Below are 19,832 nucleotides of genomic sequence, written 5' to 3' on the forward strand. Positions count from 1 at the left end.
GAACTGTTGCTACAAAGCCTGTGTTTACAATGATGTGGGATTTTTAGGGCAAGAGATTTGCCAGTCTTCACTGAGCTTCATTTGATGCTCGCTACTAAAAACACTCAAGGCCCTCTGTGCAGAGGTTAGGGAAACCGCAGCACTCGGTTCTTCTGTCCTCTCAGATACAGAGCGCAGGCGTTCACAGAAATCAACAAAACCATGGATGCATATCTGACAAGCACCCACAAAAAAAAAAAGAAAAAAAAAAGAAAAATCAGTTCTCACCGCATAGTGGTTCCTCCGCTGAGAGCGAATCTATCAGATTAGCGTTTCTCAGCTTTGAAGGGCTAAATTTCTTGCACTCTCTCGAGTACAGAAGTGGAGAAAGTGTTTTTGGGTCAAAAAACATCCCGCCAGTCCTATTCTACTCTACATCATTCTTGTCTAACGTTGCTTTGTGAAAGAAATCCCCTTAAACTGCGTGGTTGTTGGTTTCCTTCTCTCTTCCAAGGTCAATTTACAGCTACTCAGGCCACATGTGATTCATTTTCATCTTTACACCATCAAATTTCATGGATGGCACCATGCAAATTAAACATTAATCCCACTTCTGAGTCATGCAGAGACACATAATGTGTGAAAACTGTTGATATAGGTAAGACTGTTTTTAAAGGCGCTTGCGTAGTCAAACTCCATTGTTTCAATTTCATATCTAACCGATTCAGGATATTTCTTTTTTACATCAAAAAGAAGAAGAAAAATCCAAGAAATCCAAATAGTAAATTCTAAGTTTTCAAATTCAGTCGAGTTTTAACAAAACATCCCCTAGCAGTGTGGTTCGCGTGGTTCAGATGGAGTACTCAGAAGATTTGGTTTTGGATGCAGGCACAGTTTAGATGTTTTGAATCTGTGACACTGCGATAGTATTTGACAACATACTTTTCCCGGTGCGCCGGTGTGCTGCAGGACACCGGTGACCAGACTCGTTTCACACTGAAGAGCTGTTCGACCCCGAACCAGTGCAGCCACGTTTGTGTCATTATCTTCCCGTCTGATGCTTATTTTCACTCTCGATTGCTCTAATTGCAGAAACAGAGTGCTGTGTTTGTCAGCATGCGTGACAGAAAGTGGGCAGTAAATATATTTTTATTGCAACTGCGTGGGCTTTTGTCATTTGCAGCACGCTAAAAATGTACTGACCGGTGCTTTACTTGAGAGACTCCAGTGTCAATCTCATGCTTTGACAGAGGAGCTGAATGCTTCAGAAACTGCGATAAATAGATCTTTCTTCTAAAGATGGTTTCAGGTGCTGCCGTCATTTATTTAAAATAGGGAGAATGAGGGGAGGCTCATGATTTTTATTTTTTTTTGCAACCAGTTTAACAGCCTGGCAAACCATAAATCAGCCTTTTAAAGGAAACTAAGCTTGTTTTTTTACACCAAAGAGCCAGTGAGATCAGGGGATGTGGTCCAAATGCTGTTGCGGCTTTCTGCCAGTTTGACCTTTCCTTTGTAATATAGTTAATCAAATGAAGCAGACTTTTAGAATGACGTATCCTGCTCCTCGCCCATAGTGGCGCCGAGAATGCCAAGATTGACATCTAGTTCTGAGAGACAGCAGGCTCAATTTGTGGCAGCGGCATCTGACACCGGCACTTCCTGTGGCATGCTGTGATTTGTGGCATGCGGAGTGGCATGCGGAGTGGCATGCGGAGTGGCATGCGGTGTGGCATGCGGAGTGGCATGCGGTGTGGCATGCGGAGTGGCATGCGGAGTGGCATGCGGTGTGGCATGCGGAGTGGCATGCGGAGTGGCATGCGGAGTGGCATGCAGTGTGGCATGCGGTGGCATGCGGTGTGGCATGCTGTGGCATGCGGAGTGGCATGCGGTGTGGCATGCTGTGGCATGCGGAGTGGCATGCGGAGTGGCATGCGGTGGCAATGCGGTGTGGCATGCTGTGTGGCATGCGGTGTGGGATGCGGTGTGGCATGCGGTGTGGAACTGCTGTTTCTGTTTTTACGCAAACTGTTTGTTACAGACGTCTGTTGCACTATAGCTACTTGTAAATAATCATATTTTTATTGCATTATTTCCAATAAAAGCAGAACCTCCATCAAGTCCTGGCACTTCTTGTGACACCTCCACCAACTACTGGCTCTTCTTGTGGCAGCAGGAGTGGCAATTGCGGTGGTGGCTGCAGGACTTTCACTGGTATGCACTTACCAAGAAGATGTCACGGCTGTTGCTGCATTCCTGTTGCTGTGTGTGGGCAAATGATTTGTTAGCTACCCGTCACTCTTTAACTACTTCCAAATAATCATGTTTTATTCATATTATTTCCAATAAAACCTTGTTTAATAACCGCCAGCTTTGTGGCAGCTGCAGTGGCATACATCCGCCACAAGGTGTCACTAATCCGGCATGCCACCTGCTGCCCTTCTGCGAAAATGCTTAGATTTTTGGGTTATTTAATACCTACTATATATTTACATTCAATTATTCATGTATTAAATTCACATAATTTAACAAACATTTTCAAGCAATTTAATACAAAAGTTATAAGGTTACTGTATGTGTGGTTTAACTCGTGATTAGAGAAACAAATGTGCAGTGTTGTATAAAGTACTGAAATCTCGGAGTCAAATAAAAGTATAGGTACCTCTCCAAAATATGACTTTGGTAAAAGTCCAAGTCACTGACTGAAATGTTACTTGAGTAAAAGTCTTGAAGTATCTGAAATGTCTTTTACTTAAGTATGAAAATTACTGTAAACATAGATGTACTCAAGTAATGTAATAAAAAGTATAAGTAAAAAGTAAATCAAAGCAAAGCAGTTTGAATTACATTTTTTAGATGTTGGAAAACCTTGAAAGTCAAATTCCCTTAAAATAATATAAACAACCAAGTGCAGGAGAAATGTAGACCAAGTTTAGGCAGAAAATACAACTTTTTTGTAAGCTTTCAGTTTTCCTTCTTCAAGTAAGGTCAGTGCTATGCACTTTAAAATTGTACACAACCAAGTGCAGGCAAAGGGGGTGTATACTAAGAACATGGTTAAGTGATGAAGTGATATCTAACCTACAGGAAGTGGTAAACTTGCTAATAGATACACCTGCGGTTGCAGGTATCATTTAGTTCAGAAAAGTAGGACTCCCAGCTCTACTAATAGATGCTCTACCTATACCACAAGGTTAATTTAACCTGCTTTACTACTGAACCAGCTTCTTATCCTGTTAGTGGTGATCAGGGGCGATTCTAGGATCTGACCTGTAGGGGTGCTCAGCCCCCAGTGTTGACTGTGATTCCTGGCATGAACAACAGGCTTTCCATTTTCAGTCCAGATGTAAGATTCTTAGAGTTGACACAGTTTTGAGCTAAAGCTCGTCAAACAAGCAACAATATAAGTCCAGGTATGACACAGATTGAATTGTTTTCACTCGATAACACCTTGTGCGTTTGTAAAACCTGCATGATGACAATAGTTAGACTAGCTATATTGATAAAAGTGAGGAATAATTTCCCTAAAGACACAAAACTAGGGTTAGGGCACTGATGCACAAGGGTTGCTATTACTACATTTAATAGTAATTGTCTAATAGAAATTACACCTCCTATTTATGCCTGAACTGCCTCAAATGGTCGACAAAAAATGAAAGCAATAATAACAATGAAATATTGGTAAAAGGGGAACCCTCACCTTTTCTTTTTCAGGTGGCTGTGTGGCTAAGAATCTGAATTTTTAATAAAATGTGTTATACTTCAGAATTAAATGCTATTTTGAGATATTAACGTTGGTTACTTACATTTCTCAATTTCAACAAATCAAAACTCTCTCTCCTGCTTCTTTACAGAACTGCACTCAGCAGCCTTGCAGATAATATTTAGTTTCTTAACTGGGACTAGTTTCGTAGCCTAGTATTAATTGTGGTAACCACAGTATCTCAGTATGAATCAAAACTGAATTCTCCGCTCCAAGGACGCACGCACACGCAATAGAAAACAGCCAATCAGGAAGAGGGAAGGGGGGATTTAAGGCAGCACAACCAATGAGAGTGGAGTTAAAGGGGGGTGTCTACCTTGTCAATCAAAGACCAGACGCGTTAGTGATTGGCTGCGTGGAGCGCCAGGCCCCGCCCCCGCTGGCCCACAGCAGCGCTGTGTAACGAGTAACTAAACCAAACATTGACAATGTATTGGAGTAAAAGTATGCAATTAAGTTCAGAAATATAGTGAAGTAAAAGTAAAAGTTATCAAAAATGTTTATACTCGATAAAAATATAAAGTACTCCAAAATATACTTAAGTACAGTAGTGAAGTATTTTTACTTCGTTCCTATACAACACTGCAAATGTGGTGATATAAATACATCACTTGAAAACACACTGGCACACTGTGGCCGTTAGGTGCCACAAAGATGATGTATTTAGTGATGTATTTATATCACCACATTTGTTTCTCTAATCACGAGTTAAACCACACATACAGTAACCTTATAACTTTTGTATTAAATTGCTTGAAAATGTTTGTTAAATTATGTGAATTTAATACATGAATAATTGAATGTAAATATATAGTAGGTATTAAACAACCCGAAAATCTAAGCATTTTCGCAGAAGGGCGGCAGGTGGCATGCCGGATTAGTGACACCTTGTGGCGGATGTATGCCACTGCAGCTGCCACAAAGCTGGCGGTTATTAAACAAGGTTTTATTGGAAATAATATGAATAAAACATGATTATTTGGAAGTAGTTAAAGAGTAACAGGTAGCTAACAAATTATTTGCCCACACACAGCAACAGGAATGCAGCAACAGCCGTGACATCTTCTTGGTAAGTGCATACCAGTGAAAGTCCTGCAGCCACCACCGCAATTACCACTCCTGCTGCCACAAAAAGAGCCAGTAGTTGGTGGAGGTGTCACAAGAAGTGCAAGGACTTGGTGGAGGTTCAGCTTTTATTGAAAATAATGCAATAAAAATATGATTATTTACAAGTAGCTATAGTGTAACAGACGTCTGTAACAAACAGTTTGCGTAAAAACAGAAACAGCAGTTCCACACCGCATGCCACACCGCATCCCACACCGCATGCCACACAGCATGCCACACCGCATTGCCACCGCATGCCACACCGCATGCCACTCCGCATGCCACAGCATGCCACACCGCATGCCACTCCGCATGCCACTCCGCATGCCACACCGCATGCCACACCGCATGCCACTCCGCATGCCACTTCGCATGCCACACCGCATGCCACTTCGCATGCCACACCGCATGCCACACCGCATGCCACTCCGCATGCCACACCGCATGCCACTCCGCATGCCACACCGCATGCCACTCCGCATGCCACTCCGCATGCCACAAATCACCGCATGCCACAGGAAGTGCCGGTGTCAGATGCCGCTGCCACAAATTGAGCTCGGCCCTGCTGCTAGTTCTTCGTACAAAGAAAAATTGTCCTTTTATCCTCCTGAACTGCAGCTTCTTCTGAACACGTCCCGTGTTTATATTGTTGTTTGCGACGCCGTGAAAACCACAGCCTCCATTTTCCCCCTAATTAGTAAAAATGATTCATTCTTATTAGTGCTTAACAGCAACTGTGATCTATTTTTGCCTGACCATATTTCTTTTGGAGCTTTTACCTTAATCCATTTCTCCAGGCTGTTTAACAACGCAAGCATTTGTTTTGGTTGTCCATTCACCGTTTCCTGCGCTGTAGTTCATTCCCAGTATTTGGTTCACTCGGAGAACGTCAGATTTATTTTTTTTTGGCAGACCAGGGTTTGATTCTTTGATCTGCACCAGAGTTTATTTACACATTCACACCTGCAAAGATGAACCACACCTTGCAAAGAAACAAGGCACACGCTCAGTTCAGCATGACTTTGGTGAAAAGACCCTTCCTAATCTTTTTTTTTTTTTTTTTCAGTGTGAGATTTCCTATTTTTCCTGAATTAACTTTCCAGATGGATGGTTGGTTAGTTGGTTGGATGTGTGGCTGCATGCTGAAATTAAAACATTCAAGTTGCATCCAATTCTGTACTTTTTCAGATTTTCCCTTCCTGTGTCCAAATCCTGTAAAATTAAGAGCTTTTTATTGTCATTAGAGCTCTTTTTTTTAGTTGGTTTCCCAATAATAAAATATAGGAAAAAAATATTCCATTCTTTAAACTTAAGACAGTGTCTTTTCGTTGCAAATAGATATATTACAGACAATTCCAAATACACTGTGCACTAAAGGCATGCTGGTCAGGTCGGTCATTGGCAACACGCTCAGTCACATAGATCAGGATAACCCTCCACCTGATTATGAAATTTCGCTGCATGTACCTTGCATGTATAATGTCAAAGAAAGCACTTTATCCTTATTCTTAAATCACTAAGGATGAAACATTTTAACAAAAAACAATGACTTTGATGGACAAGCAGCAAATATTGTCCTGAAAACATGGACGGTCCTTTACAGAGTTATCTGGATATATTCATCCAGTCTGACACATTTCTGACATCTGCATCCTTTGACTGGTTAAAGGCAAGAGTCATGATAAGATATCACATGTTTCAGGGTGATGGGAAAAGCAACAGATACAACTGCATTGCTCAACTGCATGGCAAAGAAGCTACATAGCTAACACTGATCAACAAAATACAATAAAAAAATACTGTGATAATTAAGAAAATCTGCATTTTCACAATGAAACTTGAATGCACGCCCAAAAAAATCCAAAAACTCAATTCTGGGTTAGTTGATGGTGTGGGGGAAAAAAAAACCCTAATGTAATTTCCTCCATTCACCACACATCAAGCGACACCTCCACCTTACAGTCTTTCATCTTTTCTAGCCTGCTCTGCTTCCTGCCATCTGAATCTTCTGCATAAATCTTTTTAATTAAAGCCACTGAGTTTTTTTTTTCCCTTTCTCAGAGGCCTCTGCACCATGCTCAGCCACAAGTGCTGGAGGAACAATGAGGGAGTTTGTCGCTTGTGATTAAAAAGCTCTGAAGGAAAAACTGGAAGCATGAAGGCAAAATAAAAAGGAAGTCTAATCACTTGTGCCGCATAAATGTCCCGTTGTCTCATTAACGAGAGCTACTGTTTTATGTACCTACAGTTACGGAGACTTTGACAGCATGGTGGACGTTATGTGACAAAAATCGCAGAATTTCAGTGTTTATTTTCAGGTTAAGTCCAAATTCTCCTATGTAAGAGCGCTATAGTCTCTGTCATACAAAAACTATTGTAAACATTTCATAGCAACAAGGATAAAGCACAAAGCTTTGGAAATGGAAGTGCTGCGTGTGTCTGCAGGGAGAATCATAAACAATGTTATACGGGCGTCAGGCAAAGTCTACCTGCGTTTGTGGAACACACATTGTCACAAATACATTCATGATTAGATTTTATTGTTATTCTGTTTAGCTTTATCTCCATGTGTGTGTGTGTGTGTTTTTTTTTCCAGCCTGATGAGTTTTACTGAGTCCTCCGTGTACCAGTAACACAGACAGGCACAGGGACAAGCTCTAACAGCAAAGCTACATTGATGGAGAGCTGAAATTAAAAGCCGCTGAGTCAGGGAAACCTTTGCAGGGACAAAATGTCATAAAGCATCAGAGCTCCTCACGTCTTACTCTGTCTTTGATGGACTTCACTGTAAATGTTTAAAAATGGCTTCTCTCAAGCATTCTGCTCCCAAACTGTGCTCACATATGAATTTTTATTTTTATCTTCAAGCTCTTCTAACCTTTTTTATGCCCTTGCTGCTCACACATGCATGTCACAGTGCTCTCTGTTGAAGACGAGCTGTCAAAGCTCTGAATGTTAGCAATCGGGGTTGAGTGGCAAAGATGAAGGGGACGACACAGAAAGAATCTGGTGGAAATCACTATTTATGCGGTTCATACCTAACCACTGTTTTATTTTGATGTCTCACGGATAACCTACAGAGTGAGTGAAAAATACACTTAAGCAATTAGAAATAAGTAAGAAAATAATTGTTGTGACAGGTGCAGAGCTAATTTGATGTCTTTTGATACCACTTTTCTCTCATCTCAAATTAGTAGAGATTTTTTATTCATCACCCAACGAGGGTTTTATGTATGTCTTCATTCTCCCAAATGAATTACTGCCATTTTATCCCTGAAGTTAGCCTTTATTTTTATGTTTATGTTCAGCTTTACCTCAGTTAGGGTGTGAAGTGCGGGACAAACTGTAAAACAAACAGGTCGCAAGCTGTAAGATTCAAGTAACTCAGTGGTATTGCAGCATGGAGCCCGGATCAACCAGGCAGCAACCAGAAACTACTGACAGCTGAGATATGGATAATCCAGAAGAGTTTGGGAGATTGTTTTTAATACTTTTTAGATATTTTACAGTATAGTAATCATTGTGAAGTAACCCACAAGTGCTGCTGGTTGTGGAGATTACAATCTAACCTCTACGGGCATAAATAGAAGTGAGGTAACCTTCCATCTGTCTCCCCAGCTGTCCTTCCATCCTTTCATCCACTTTATCCTTTCCAAGCTTACAGGACTGCTGGGAGGTGTGACATCCCAGCAGTCCATCACGGTGTGGCTGTTATCATACTACCTGAAAACAACCGGTGTTTGCCAGTGATCCAGGGCATTGTAAAAGTGTGTTTGAGGTAGCAGATACGAAACAGAATCCAGGTGAGTGATTATGCTGCCGAGTCATGGTTGGATGTGCAGAGGTCAGCTGGGCAGTCTGTTGGTGTAACACATCTGTGCTTGAAAAGATTTTTAAGCACTCGTGTGAGTTTATTGATTCTAAATTGATTTATAGAACTGGTTTGTGTATTATCCACTGGGATACATTCACTCTGTGGTTTTATGCACTTTCTTATTTTGTTTAATTAGTGTTCGACTTGAAGTTATTTTCAGAAACTAGTATGTGTTTGTGGAAATGACATTAAATGCAACAGTTTCATGAATCATGATAGATGGCTCAATTTTTTACAATAATGTTCAAATCCTTTTCAATCTATACTTGAGACCATACACTATATAAAAAGACATACGATTATTTTTCTCACTGTCAGAAAATGAAATCTGAGTGAACTTTTCCCATTTTCGTTGTTAGAATTAAAAAAAAAAGTTTATTTGCTAAATGCCAGAATAATGAGAGAAGGATTATTTCGACAATAATTGATTTCTTCATGTTCAGAAGTTTACATACCCTAAGATCATTATGCCTTTAAACAATTTGAGAACACCCAGATGATAATGTCATGCCTTTGGAAGCTTCTGATAGGTAACAAACGAGTTGATTAGAGACACACCTTTGGGTGTTTTAAAGGCACACTTAAAACACGCTGCCTCTTTGTGTAACAAAATGGGAAAGTCAAAAGAAATTAGCCAAGATCAGGAAGAGAATTGTGGACTTGCATAAGTCTGGGTCATCCATGGGTGAAATTTCCAAATGGCTGAAGGTGCCATATTCATCTATTTAAATAATTATACAGTATACATATCATGGGACTGTCCAGCTATCATACCAACAAGGAAGGAGACAGGTTTTGTGTCAGAGATGAATGTGCTTTGGTCCTTAATGTGCATGCCAAGCCAAGATCAAAAGCAAAAGACCTTGTGAAGATGCTGGCTGAAGCTGGTAAGAGTGTCATTACCCACAGTGAAACAAGTACTGTAACTACCGACATGGCCTGTAAGGCTACTCTGCCAGGAAGAAGCCAATACTCCAAAAGGAAACACATACAAGCCAGATTACAGTTTGCAAATGTACAAGGGACAGGAAAATGAATGTTTGGAGATATGTCCTGTGGTCTGACGAAACTAAAATTGAACTGTTTGGCCATAATGACGATTGTTACATTTAGAAAAAGAAGGGGAAAGCTTTCAAGCCAGAAAAAACTATCCCAACTGTGAATTATGGGTTGGCAGCATCACGTTGTGGGATTGTTTTGCTGTAGGAGGGACTGGTGCACTACACTTCATAAAATAGATGGCATCATGAGAAAAGAACATTATGTGGAAATTCTGACGCAACATCTCAAGACATCAGCAAGAAAGCTGAAGCTTGGTTGCAAATAGGTCCTCCAAATGGACAATGACCCGGAGCATACAGCCAAACTGCTTACTAAGGGATTTCAACCCTACCGAACATTTATGTGCAGAGCTGAAAAAGGCGTGTGCAAGCAAGGCGGCCTACACCAGTTCTGTCAGGAGGAATGGGCCAAAGTTCCTGCCAACTTTTGTGGGAAGCTTGTGAAGGATATGAAAACATTTGATCCAAGTCATAGAGTTTAAAGGCAAGGGTACCAAAATCTTTGCAAACTTCCGACCTTCAAGAAAGTAATAAAACAATGTCTAAAAAATGATCGCTCTCATTATTCTGGTGTTTAGAAGACAGAAACACTTTTGTAATCCTAATGGACCTAAGACAGGAAAGGTTTATTCAGATTTAATATCAGACAGTGAGAAAAAAAAGGTTGTTTCTTTTTATATAGACTATGTAAAGGTCTGGTTTCAATTCTGTATTCAATTGAGCACACGCCAAAGAAAAAAAAAAATCACTCAATTTAATATCCGCAACATGTTCTAAAAAAGCTGGGACAAGGGCAAAAAAATGTGGAAAAGATGCTAAATGCCCAAAAAGCACCTGTTTGGAACATCCCACAGGTGAACATGTTAATTGGAAACATATCAGTGTCATAATTGGGTATAAAATGAGTATTCTGGAAAAACTCAGTTGTTCACAAGCAAAAGGATGGGGCGAGGTTCACCACTTTGTGAAAAACTGGGTGAGCAAATATTTTCTCACTGTACAACGGCTAGAAACTTGATGATCATCAAGAGATTCAGAGAATCTGGAAAATTTCTGCACGTATGCAGCAAGGCCCGAAAATCAACACTGAATGTCCATGACCTATGACTCCTCAGGTAGCACTGCATTAAAATTGAATACCGTTATGTAAAGGAGATTATCATGTGGGCTCAGGAACGTTTCAGAAAACCATTGCTAGTTAACACAGTTGGACGCCACATCTACAAGTTAAACTCTAACATGAAAAGCGAATGCAAAGCGTCAACAACATCTGGGCCCAAGCTCCTCTCAGATGGACGGAAAGTTTGCTTTGATCTGACACCATTCAAATTGTTTTTGGAAATCATGAACAGGCTAAGCTTTAGATATTGTTCTGCGGTGTCAAACTCCAGACCTCCAGTTCTGCTAGTTTAAGGTACAGTAGTTCTGATACATGCCTGTGCAAGTTCTCATAGTTCTGATATGTTTCTGTTCAACATTCCTGAAATATAAAAATTAGGTCTCTGGCAAAGCTTACTGAACTGAAGTGATTTTTGAAGTACCTTTGGTAAGTCAGCGACTCCAAGTTCATCCCTGTTCCGCAGTTCCTCTATTTGTAGATAATGGTTTCCACTGTGATGCGCTGTAGTCTCTAAGCCCTAGAAATGGCTCTGCAACGTTTTCCAGACTGGCGCTAAATGCATTGTACTCAGCTTTTCGTGAATTTCTTTAGATCAGGACATGATGGTTCTGTTTCAGCAACTCCTTCATTCTGTAGGTCACTCGGGCTCTCATGTGGCTTGTGAAAATAAACTCAAGAAATTTTGTTTATCAAACTTTTTTAACAACTTTTTCAGGTGGGGCCAAGCTGGACTGGGTGGCCTATTTAGTTTTTTTTTTCTGTTTTCTCGTGTTTTCTTTGTCAGATACAAAAATTTGCTTGATGATCAGAAACATTTTATTGTGACTAAAAATTTTTTATAAATCAGTGAAGCAGGCAAATACTTTTTCTTCAAGTTATCCTTGTTTCTAACAAACATTTGTTGTAACTTGGTTCTTCTTCTTCTGTTTATTTCTCCGCAGCACTTTAGACGATGAGGGGACAAACCTCAGACAGCAGAAACTGGACAGGCAGGTGAGCCTCAGATGTTCTTGTTACAGTTCTGAGTCTCGTAAAGAGAAAAGTAACAACAATTACAGCTAGACAGATTCATCACCAAAGCCATTACTGCTCTGTCATTCAACATGAAGTCAAAATCCAGAGTGGAATCTGGTATTTTTCTAAAGTGCTTTCTGACGAGATGGTTTGTGTTTCTGCAACGCACACACAAAAACAACCCCCATTGGTGGACTTAAAGGGGACATATCATGCTTTGCTTCATTTGTGGTCTATGAAGTGTAACTGCAATGCTTTACCCTACAGGCCCATTTATTACCCTTGTTCTAAGGTGAGTCTTTTGGTGCGATCTCTTTAAATACAAATGAGGTGGCATTTCACCCAGTCCAGCCATTTTTGCAGTTTGATAGCAGAGCTATGATTATCTAGCAGCACAGAAACTTTTTTCCATGAAAAATAAGATTTAATCAGGCTCTTCAAAGAGGTTCTGATGCTGGGGGATGGTTTAATGGATTTTGTGGGCTAATACACCCAACAAGTGAACATTTTGATTTATTCACTTTTAGCTTCGGCTTCGGCTTGAACCTCAAAATCTCTGCGAGAAATAAAGATGGCGGATTCGCGTCACTCGTAAGCCGGAAGCCCACCATGATCTTATTTAGCAGTTCCCAAAACAAATACTGTGACGTTACTGTTCAAAAACGTAACACAGAGTAGAGAAAATTGAACGGATTTAAAAATATGATCTAAACAGAATTTAAAGATATCTACGCAGCACCTGGAGAAACTACATTTAACTTTTCTATATCCATAGAGACTCCAAAGGGCTAAAAAAATGCAGATGTCGTCCTTGGCATTTATGCAAGCTGTTTTGATTTGAACTCGTATCGCTTCATCGTTCTTAAAGCATTCTGACCTAGTTCTGCTTCTCGTTATTTTTGGGTAACACTCTAACTGAGCCATGGAGAGCTTACTATTTATTTTTTCATTTACTCATTAAAGTTCTTTAAACTGTAAATGCACCAACATGAATTTCTTGGGAATAAACTTTGCAGTCAGACTTACAGAGCTTCAAACAATCTGTGGCACATGGATTAACTGAACAGAAGTTTGCTGAACATCCAATCATCCATTTTCTAAACATATCCATGCAGAGCCACCGGGGTGCAACAGCTGGGTTACACCCTGGACAGGTCACCAGCTCATCGCTGCAAAATGCAGAGAAGTACAGGACGAACAACCATGCATGCATGCACAAACTCAGAGCTAAAGGCATTTTAGGACAACCAGTTAACCTTACGGTTATGCTTTTGGACTGCAGGATGAAGCTGGAGAACACAGAGAAAACCCATGCATGTTAATAGTAAACATGCAAACTCCAAGCAGAAATACCTCATCCATCCATCCATCCATCCATCCATCCATCCATCCATCCATCCATCCATCCATCCGGAGGACTGGTGCTTATCGCCATTCCCTTATTGGGCAGGAGGCAGGGCACACCCTATTGATTCAGTATGTCTAAATGGTCCTTTTTCATAAGAACATCTATTTTGTAAAGCGCACCACTCCCTCCTACAGCAAAAGACCCACAGACGTTGATGCTGTGACCCAGGTACTTCATAGCTAGATTTAAGCTTAACAGCTTTGCCCTTTTTTCTTCAAACGCTTTTCTTTAATTTCCATCAGACCATAGAAGATATTTTAAAAATACATTCTTTCTCCTTGAATGCATTTGTATTAGATTTTAGAATAAGGGGTTCTTCCTCTCTTTGAGTGGATAAAGACACTCTCTTACTAGCTTCAGCTAGCAACTTCAAAAGATCCTTTTGGTCTGGGGTTGATTTGCACATTTTGTACCAAAACATCTTCCATCCTTAACAGGATGATGGCCGAATAAAAACAAATTATTGAACAGATGAACTTGGCACCTTAAAGCGTCTGGGAATTACACCCAAGGATGAACCAGACTGGGGGAGGTCCACTGATCTTTCCCGGAAATTTTGGTTGATTTATTTCGAATTTCTCCTGATTTTACACAAGCAAGCAGTGTGTTTGAGATGTTGCCTTAAAATAAATACACATGTGCCTCCATTTATCTCAAATTTCGTCAGAAGACAAAGAAATTGATGTCAGAAGCTTACAAAGCCATGGCATCATAGTCTGGGTTTTCTCAATCTCAATGTATGTGAACCTCTGAATTTGAAGAAATCAATAAAACAATCTCTGACATATTATTCTGGCTTTTATAAATTATTTGGTTAGCATTGCTGATCTAAATCAGTTTGGTCTGATTGATGGAAGAAAGTTAAAACAAGGATTATGTGTCTTTTTATATAGTCCATGTAAACATCTTGTTTTCTCTGTACAGATTTGAAAGTTAATGTTATACATTTATACTGAACAAACCTATTTTTGTTAAGTCCAGGGTGTGATTTAGTGTTTTTCCTCTTGATCTTACAGTGCAGTCTAATTTCTTCTCTAATGGAAACCTTTAATATTTAAAAAGCTCTCGTTGGGTATAATTAGCCCTGATAAAAGCCGTAGAATCCATTTAGCATCACATAATGTGGTTTGGCAGCACATTTGCAGCAATCTAGTATTGCTTCTGAAGCCTAATAGATTTGTGGCAACCTGCATTTAAGCAACTGAAATAGCTCATAACAAAAATACTGGTGAGCAAGAGTACATCTACTTGCCTACAATTCAACCGGCCCCTTATCTGCCTCCCAAAAAGCTCTGACGCATGAAGATATACTATACAACGCCCCTGAAGGTGTTTTTAACATACATCATGGTGGTTTTAAATGTGCTGCAGGAGCGGTAACCATTTGAAACAGAATGCCGCTTCCTCTAAATGCCATACGATACAAGTTTAGTTTTTAAAGCAGACAAACACAACAATAAAACTGACCAAAGTGCAGTGTCAGATGTTTTTGTTTTAGATTTGTATACAAATACCCATATAAATATGTGTTTACCCCTTCATTAGCTAACTTTGGTCTGGAAATGTTTTTTTGTGCTCAAACCTCAGCGAGCCCTCCTTGAACAGAAGCAGAAAAAGAAGAGGCAGGAGCCTCTGATGGTCCAGTCCAACGTGGACGGGAGGTCCCGTGCTCGTCGGACCAAACAGAGCGAAGAGCAGGCCCCGCTGGTCGAATCGTACCTCAGCAGCAACAGCAGCACCATTTACCACGGTGAGCAAGCCTTAAACGCCCGCGGGGCTCCTTCGATTCAGGGAGGTCAGACAGAAAGACACTGATTAAACAGTGAAAGATGACGGATGTTTGTTTAATTAAATTAAATTGCATTCAGAATTTAATTTGAGCCTCAAGAGATGTTTATCCTCTAACGTCAATCTCATTTCCAGGTTTTTAGAGCGACTCAGAAAACAAAGGGCACCATAAATTAAATTTAATACACAGTGTTTTAAAAATGGTTGCTGCCCTAAGCATTTCATAATGGAACATGGCAAAAACTAAAAGAACGGCTCAGTTAAATTAAAAATGGGTAAAAGGCAAACAACCCAAGAGATTTTTGCTGTGATAATTCTAAACAAAGTTTCATGTTTTAAGAAGCTTGTTTGAACATTAGCTGATTAACTACAGTTCTGAAAATTTCTCACATCTTCTTCCATAAATAACAACTGGCAAACGACATCATAAAGCCTATTAAACTGTATTATATTGCTCTGAAGTGAATTGCATCGCCTGGAAATTTCTTTTTATAACATAATAATTTAAAAGAGTTGCTCGTATATAGGAAGAGAAAACTGATCTTCAAACATTTGCTGCAGCTGACAATAGCAGAATACTTATGGTTCTTTGACAGCAGCAGAAACGTCAACTTTACTGAAATGTCTTTAGCAGAAAAACTTTCCAGTCTGTTGGCCATGAAATGCGATGCTTTGGCACAAGGTATTGTATTCTGACTCAACATGCCAAGCAAAATAAAAGGAAAAAGAAAACTAATAAAAATAATACATATGATACAAACAGAAAAATGTCTGGATCTATCAGACCTAGTTTTTGTGTAACAGCCATGGAAACATTTTACTGACCAAACAAATGAGAAATTTAATACTATACAAGCAATTTGGGAAATCAAACATCACAATATCTTAAAATTAAAATAAATTTTAGACTTCCCCAAGATGTTAAAGCAGAAGTTTTCTAGCAAGGCAAGGCAAGGCAAGGCAAGGCAAGGCAAGGCAAGGCAAGGCAAGGCAAGGCAAGGCAAGGCAAGGCAAATTTATTTATATAGCACAATTCAGTACAGAGACAATGCAAAGTGCTAGCGGCGAGGAATGAGTAAAGCAATCCTGCCCCGAGACAGTGCTGTGAATCTTTGCAGTGTGTTAGACTTAAAATGTGAAGTGCCCAGTCCTGCTCTGATGGTGCAGAGGTAGACCCTATATACCGAGGGCTTAGACCTGGGTTTGATTTCGACCTGAGGTCCTTTACCGCATGTCTTCCCCTTCTCTGAAACACCCTGCCCTTTCCGCCTACTTCAGCCACTATTGCCATAAATAAAAGAAGTGAGGTGCCCAAACTTTTGCTTTGTGACAACTTTGAAAACCTAAAATAAAAATACACATTTTTATTCCAGGTACAGTAAAGAATATTTTCTCCTTTTTGCTTCAAGGCCATATTACTTTGACTTCAGCTTACAGTGAGATAATCTTTGACCAGCAGGGCCCAGACTCTGGCATACTACAAGCATTCATATATTGATGTCTACAAATCTAAACACTTAGGAGCTGAAGTGGCATTAAGCTGGATGTTGATGAAGTCCTCTTGTGTGAACACAGAAACTGGACTAAATCCCAATTCTAAGAGCTAGTTTTTTGGCTTAAAACCATGAAGTCTCTCAGTGTTCCCTAAGAGAAGGAAAAATGTTGACAACATATTTTTTTCTGTGAATATCCTATTATCAGTTGCAGAAGTGCTGCTAAAGAGGCTTTAATCTTTCATTCTAAAACCCTTCTTCCATGAAGGAGTAACCATAAAAAACACACGGTTCTTATACAAATACTGTTGACAGCATGTCAAAACAGTTTTCTGGTCTGGAATTTCACCTTGATGTACCTTACTTTCCATTTCTGTTTTCTCGTCTGAATGCTCTCCAGTGCAAGATCCTGAACGGGAGGAGGTGAAGGTCATTTCGGATGATCCGCTTCCTCGGTCAGCCAAAAAGGGCAAAGCCTCGGCCAGCTCCACTCCACAGACAGGCAGCGAAAAGAAGGAGAGGAAGGGAAAACACAAAGGTTAGCCTGCCACAAACAGGTTGTGGAATACATAACATTATGGCCAACGCGCAAAGAATTTCGGTCAGGAGAAAACGGTCTACAGCAAGAAATGGAGTAGATGAAATCCTTTTTATCCAGCTGCTTCAACAATCTTTGTTAATGTTTTAGAAGCTGGCAGCAAACACAATCAGTGTAGCCTTCCTTTATTTCTGTGACGTTTCTAAACTGTGTGACAAGAAGGCTGAGATATCCCAATATTCACAGCAGATATTACAAGACAAAGAATGGAAATTAACAAGCAAAAAATAGCCATTCCCCCATGTATGCACACACACACACACACACACACACACACACACACACACACACACACACACACACATTCATTACTAAACCGTAGGCAGATTAGACTTATTTTTTTTCCAGTGCTGCTATGAATCTAATAAATCTTCTGTAGCTCTCAAATGACAATCAAGCAAACTGCAAATGAGGACATTCTGCTTGTTAAACTAATAGCAGAACAATGTCCCACTTCTGGAAGAAAACGCAGCGTTGGCTGTTCTTTGTGCAGACTCGAATGAACGTCTGTCACGATACCAGCCTACAAGCCATGAGAAACCGATCCTTTATGTTCTGTAGGTTGTAGAGTGGCTCCATATTCTTCCACAGATCCTCATATGGATAAAAAGCTTACAAAAAAAGAGGATGCAGTGCTAACCCTTTAAACTTCTTTAAACCCTGTTTCAAACTGTGGTGCATGTATGATGGGCTGCCTTAACGCCCCAGTGTGTAAATCTTACCATCTAGTGGTACGCTGAATGAATTACAAACGACCGCCCCGTTAACTAGCCTTCTCTGCCGGGAGGACGGAGTATTTGCTGGACAACACTGCAACACCCTATTTCTAACATAATGGCAAAATTAACTTCACTGTTATGTTGAATTAAATAACCTATCCAGCAGACAGTCTGCAACCTCTGCATCCGTTTTGAATCCCCGCTCCCTCATGGATTATCTTCACCTGGTGATAATAGCTGCGCCGATATAGACTCGGTTCCTCCCAGTTATTAATCGTTTTATTTTCTTTGTTACTTTCTCTTTCTTCTCACTGGGCATAGAGTATAGATGGTCCTCCATTTCAACAGAAAAGAGCAAATTGAATGATCTACGGTCGTCTTTGCTTGTTTATACTCCTCCACCATTGACAGCAGGTCTTTATATAGAAGACAGATAGGGAAAAAGCGATGGCTGACAAGTTTGTCTCCTTTCAACTACTGATATCAGAAACGGCGAGGCAACATGGCGTCTCCCAGTGGGTGCACTGCCACCTATGTACTTATAAACAACTAATTCTAAGCTATGAGAATGCTTTAATTTTTGAAATGATGTTATTAGACTTTGGTAGAATATGTATTTATGCAATCAGTACTTAATTTTTGCTGATTAAAAGCCAAATTTGTTAGACACTGTCCCTTTAAGGGTATACCTTGCAATTATTTGTACATTTAAATATCCACCAAGGATTTCGTTAACACTGTCACGCTAAAGACTGTAATGGTAACTTAATACGAACTATTGTTTAGAGCTACTAAGTAACAGCAGCCGCAAATAAAAGAGTTGCTTAAGCACTTTTTCTTCACTAGAAACTGCTCAAATTCTCACTGTGCCATCATAATGAGATTATCAATGTTTTTAACGTAAAGCCTAAAGTGGACAAAATGCTAAGGCCGCACATCTTGTTTTTTTTTTTTTTAGAATGTTCTTAATCTCTTAATACCTGCTACTCCAGAAAAGAAAACAGAAGACTATATAGGTTAATTATATATTCAAGTGAAAACAGTGAGATAAAACACCCAAAGACAGAAATGTTCCAATATAGACATTTCTCCTGATTTTCATAAATTTTTGTTATAGTGCTAGATGGATGTTTTTAATTGTGAAGCATACATGAAGTATCCGTTACTGAGCAGCATTCTGACAAAGTTTGTTCTTGTTGGATGATGGCCCGGCAGCGATCAACAGCCCGGCTGCCCAACAGGATGACAGTCAGATCCAGATCCTGACGGTGGGCCATTCTGCTGCAGAGGAGGGTGAGGCAGAGCCGGTCATGAGCTGCACTCAGTCACAGAGCAAGCAGGACCTGCGTGTCACCATGCTCAAGAAAGGTAAAACCTCTGTTGTTTCAAAAGTCTTTAATCACATCCACCACCATCTGGTTTGTTGGTTTATAGGACAGGTTATCACACTCTGGTAGGCGGATCTTCAACCTGTTAACAGCAAGTTGCAGATGATTCATATTGAATCCAGCAATAGTGAGACTATTATTGTTATTACTAATATTATTATTTATCCATTCATCCATTTTCTAACATGTCTATCCCTTGTGGGGTGACGAGGGGTGCTGGGCGAGAGGCGGGGTACACCCTGGACAAGTCGCCAGTCTATCGCAGGGCAACACAGAGACAAACAGGACAAACAACCAGTCTCACACACACTCACACATAAGGAGAACTTAGAGAGGCTGATTAACCTAACATTCATGTTTTTTGGACTGTGGGGGGAAGCCGGAGTACCTGGAGAGAACCCACGCATGCACAGGGAGAACATGCAAACTCACATGTTCACAGGGAGAACATGCAAAAAGACCCAGGGTCTTTACTCATTGCACCCGTCAGTCACACTCCTCATCTCCCGTCTCCAGCTCT

At 40.3% G+C, this 19,832-nt stretch overlaps 1 protein-coding gene across 2 annotated transcripts in view; it reads left to right on the forward strand.

Annotated features, from left to right (window-relative positions):
- tub (TUB bipartite transcription factor) overlaps positions 1-19,832 on the forward strand; it is a 69,530-nt gene that overhangs the window by 35,748 nt on the left and 13,950 nt on the right. For both annotated transcript variants that reach the window (XM_036130743.1, XM_036130744.1), the window contains exons 2-5: positions 11,846-11,897; positions 14,914-15,076; positions 17,008-17,145; positions 19,140-19,292. In XM_036130743.1, coding sequence (XP_035986636.1) covers positions 11,846-11,897; positions 14,914-15,076; positions 17,008-17,145; positions 19,140-19,292 — 506 coding nt within the window. The remainder of the gene's footprint in view (positions 1-11,845; positions 11,898-14,913; positions 15,077-17,007; positions 17,146-19,139; positions 19,293-19,832) is intronic.

The sequence above is a fragment of the Fundulus heteroclitus genome, unplaced genomic scaffold (assembly GCF_011125445.2).
Source record: "Fundulus heteroclitus isolate FHET01 unplaced genomic scaffold, MU-UCD_Fhet_4.1 scaffold_38, whole genome shotgun sequence".
Lineage (NCBI taxonomy): Eukaryota > Metazoa > Chordata > Actinopteri > Cyprinodontiformes > Fundulidae > Fundulus > Fundulus heteroclitus.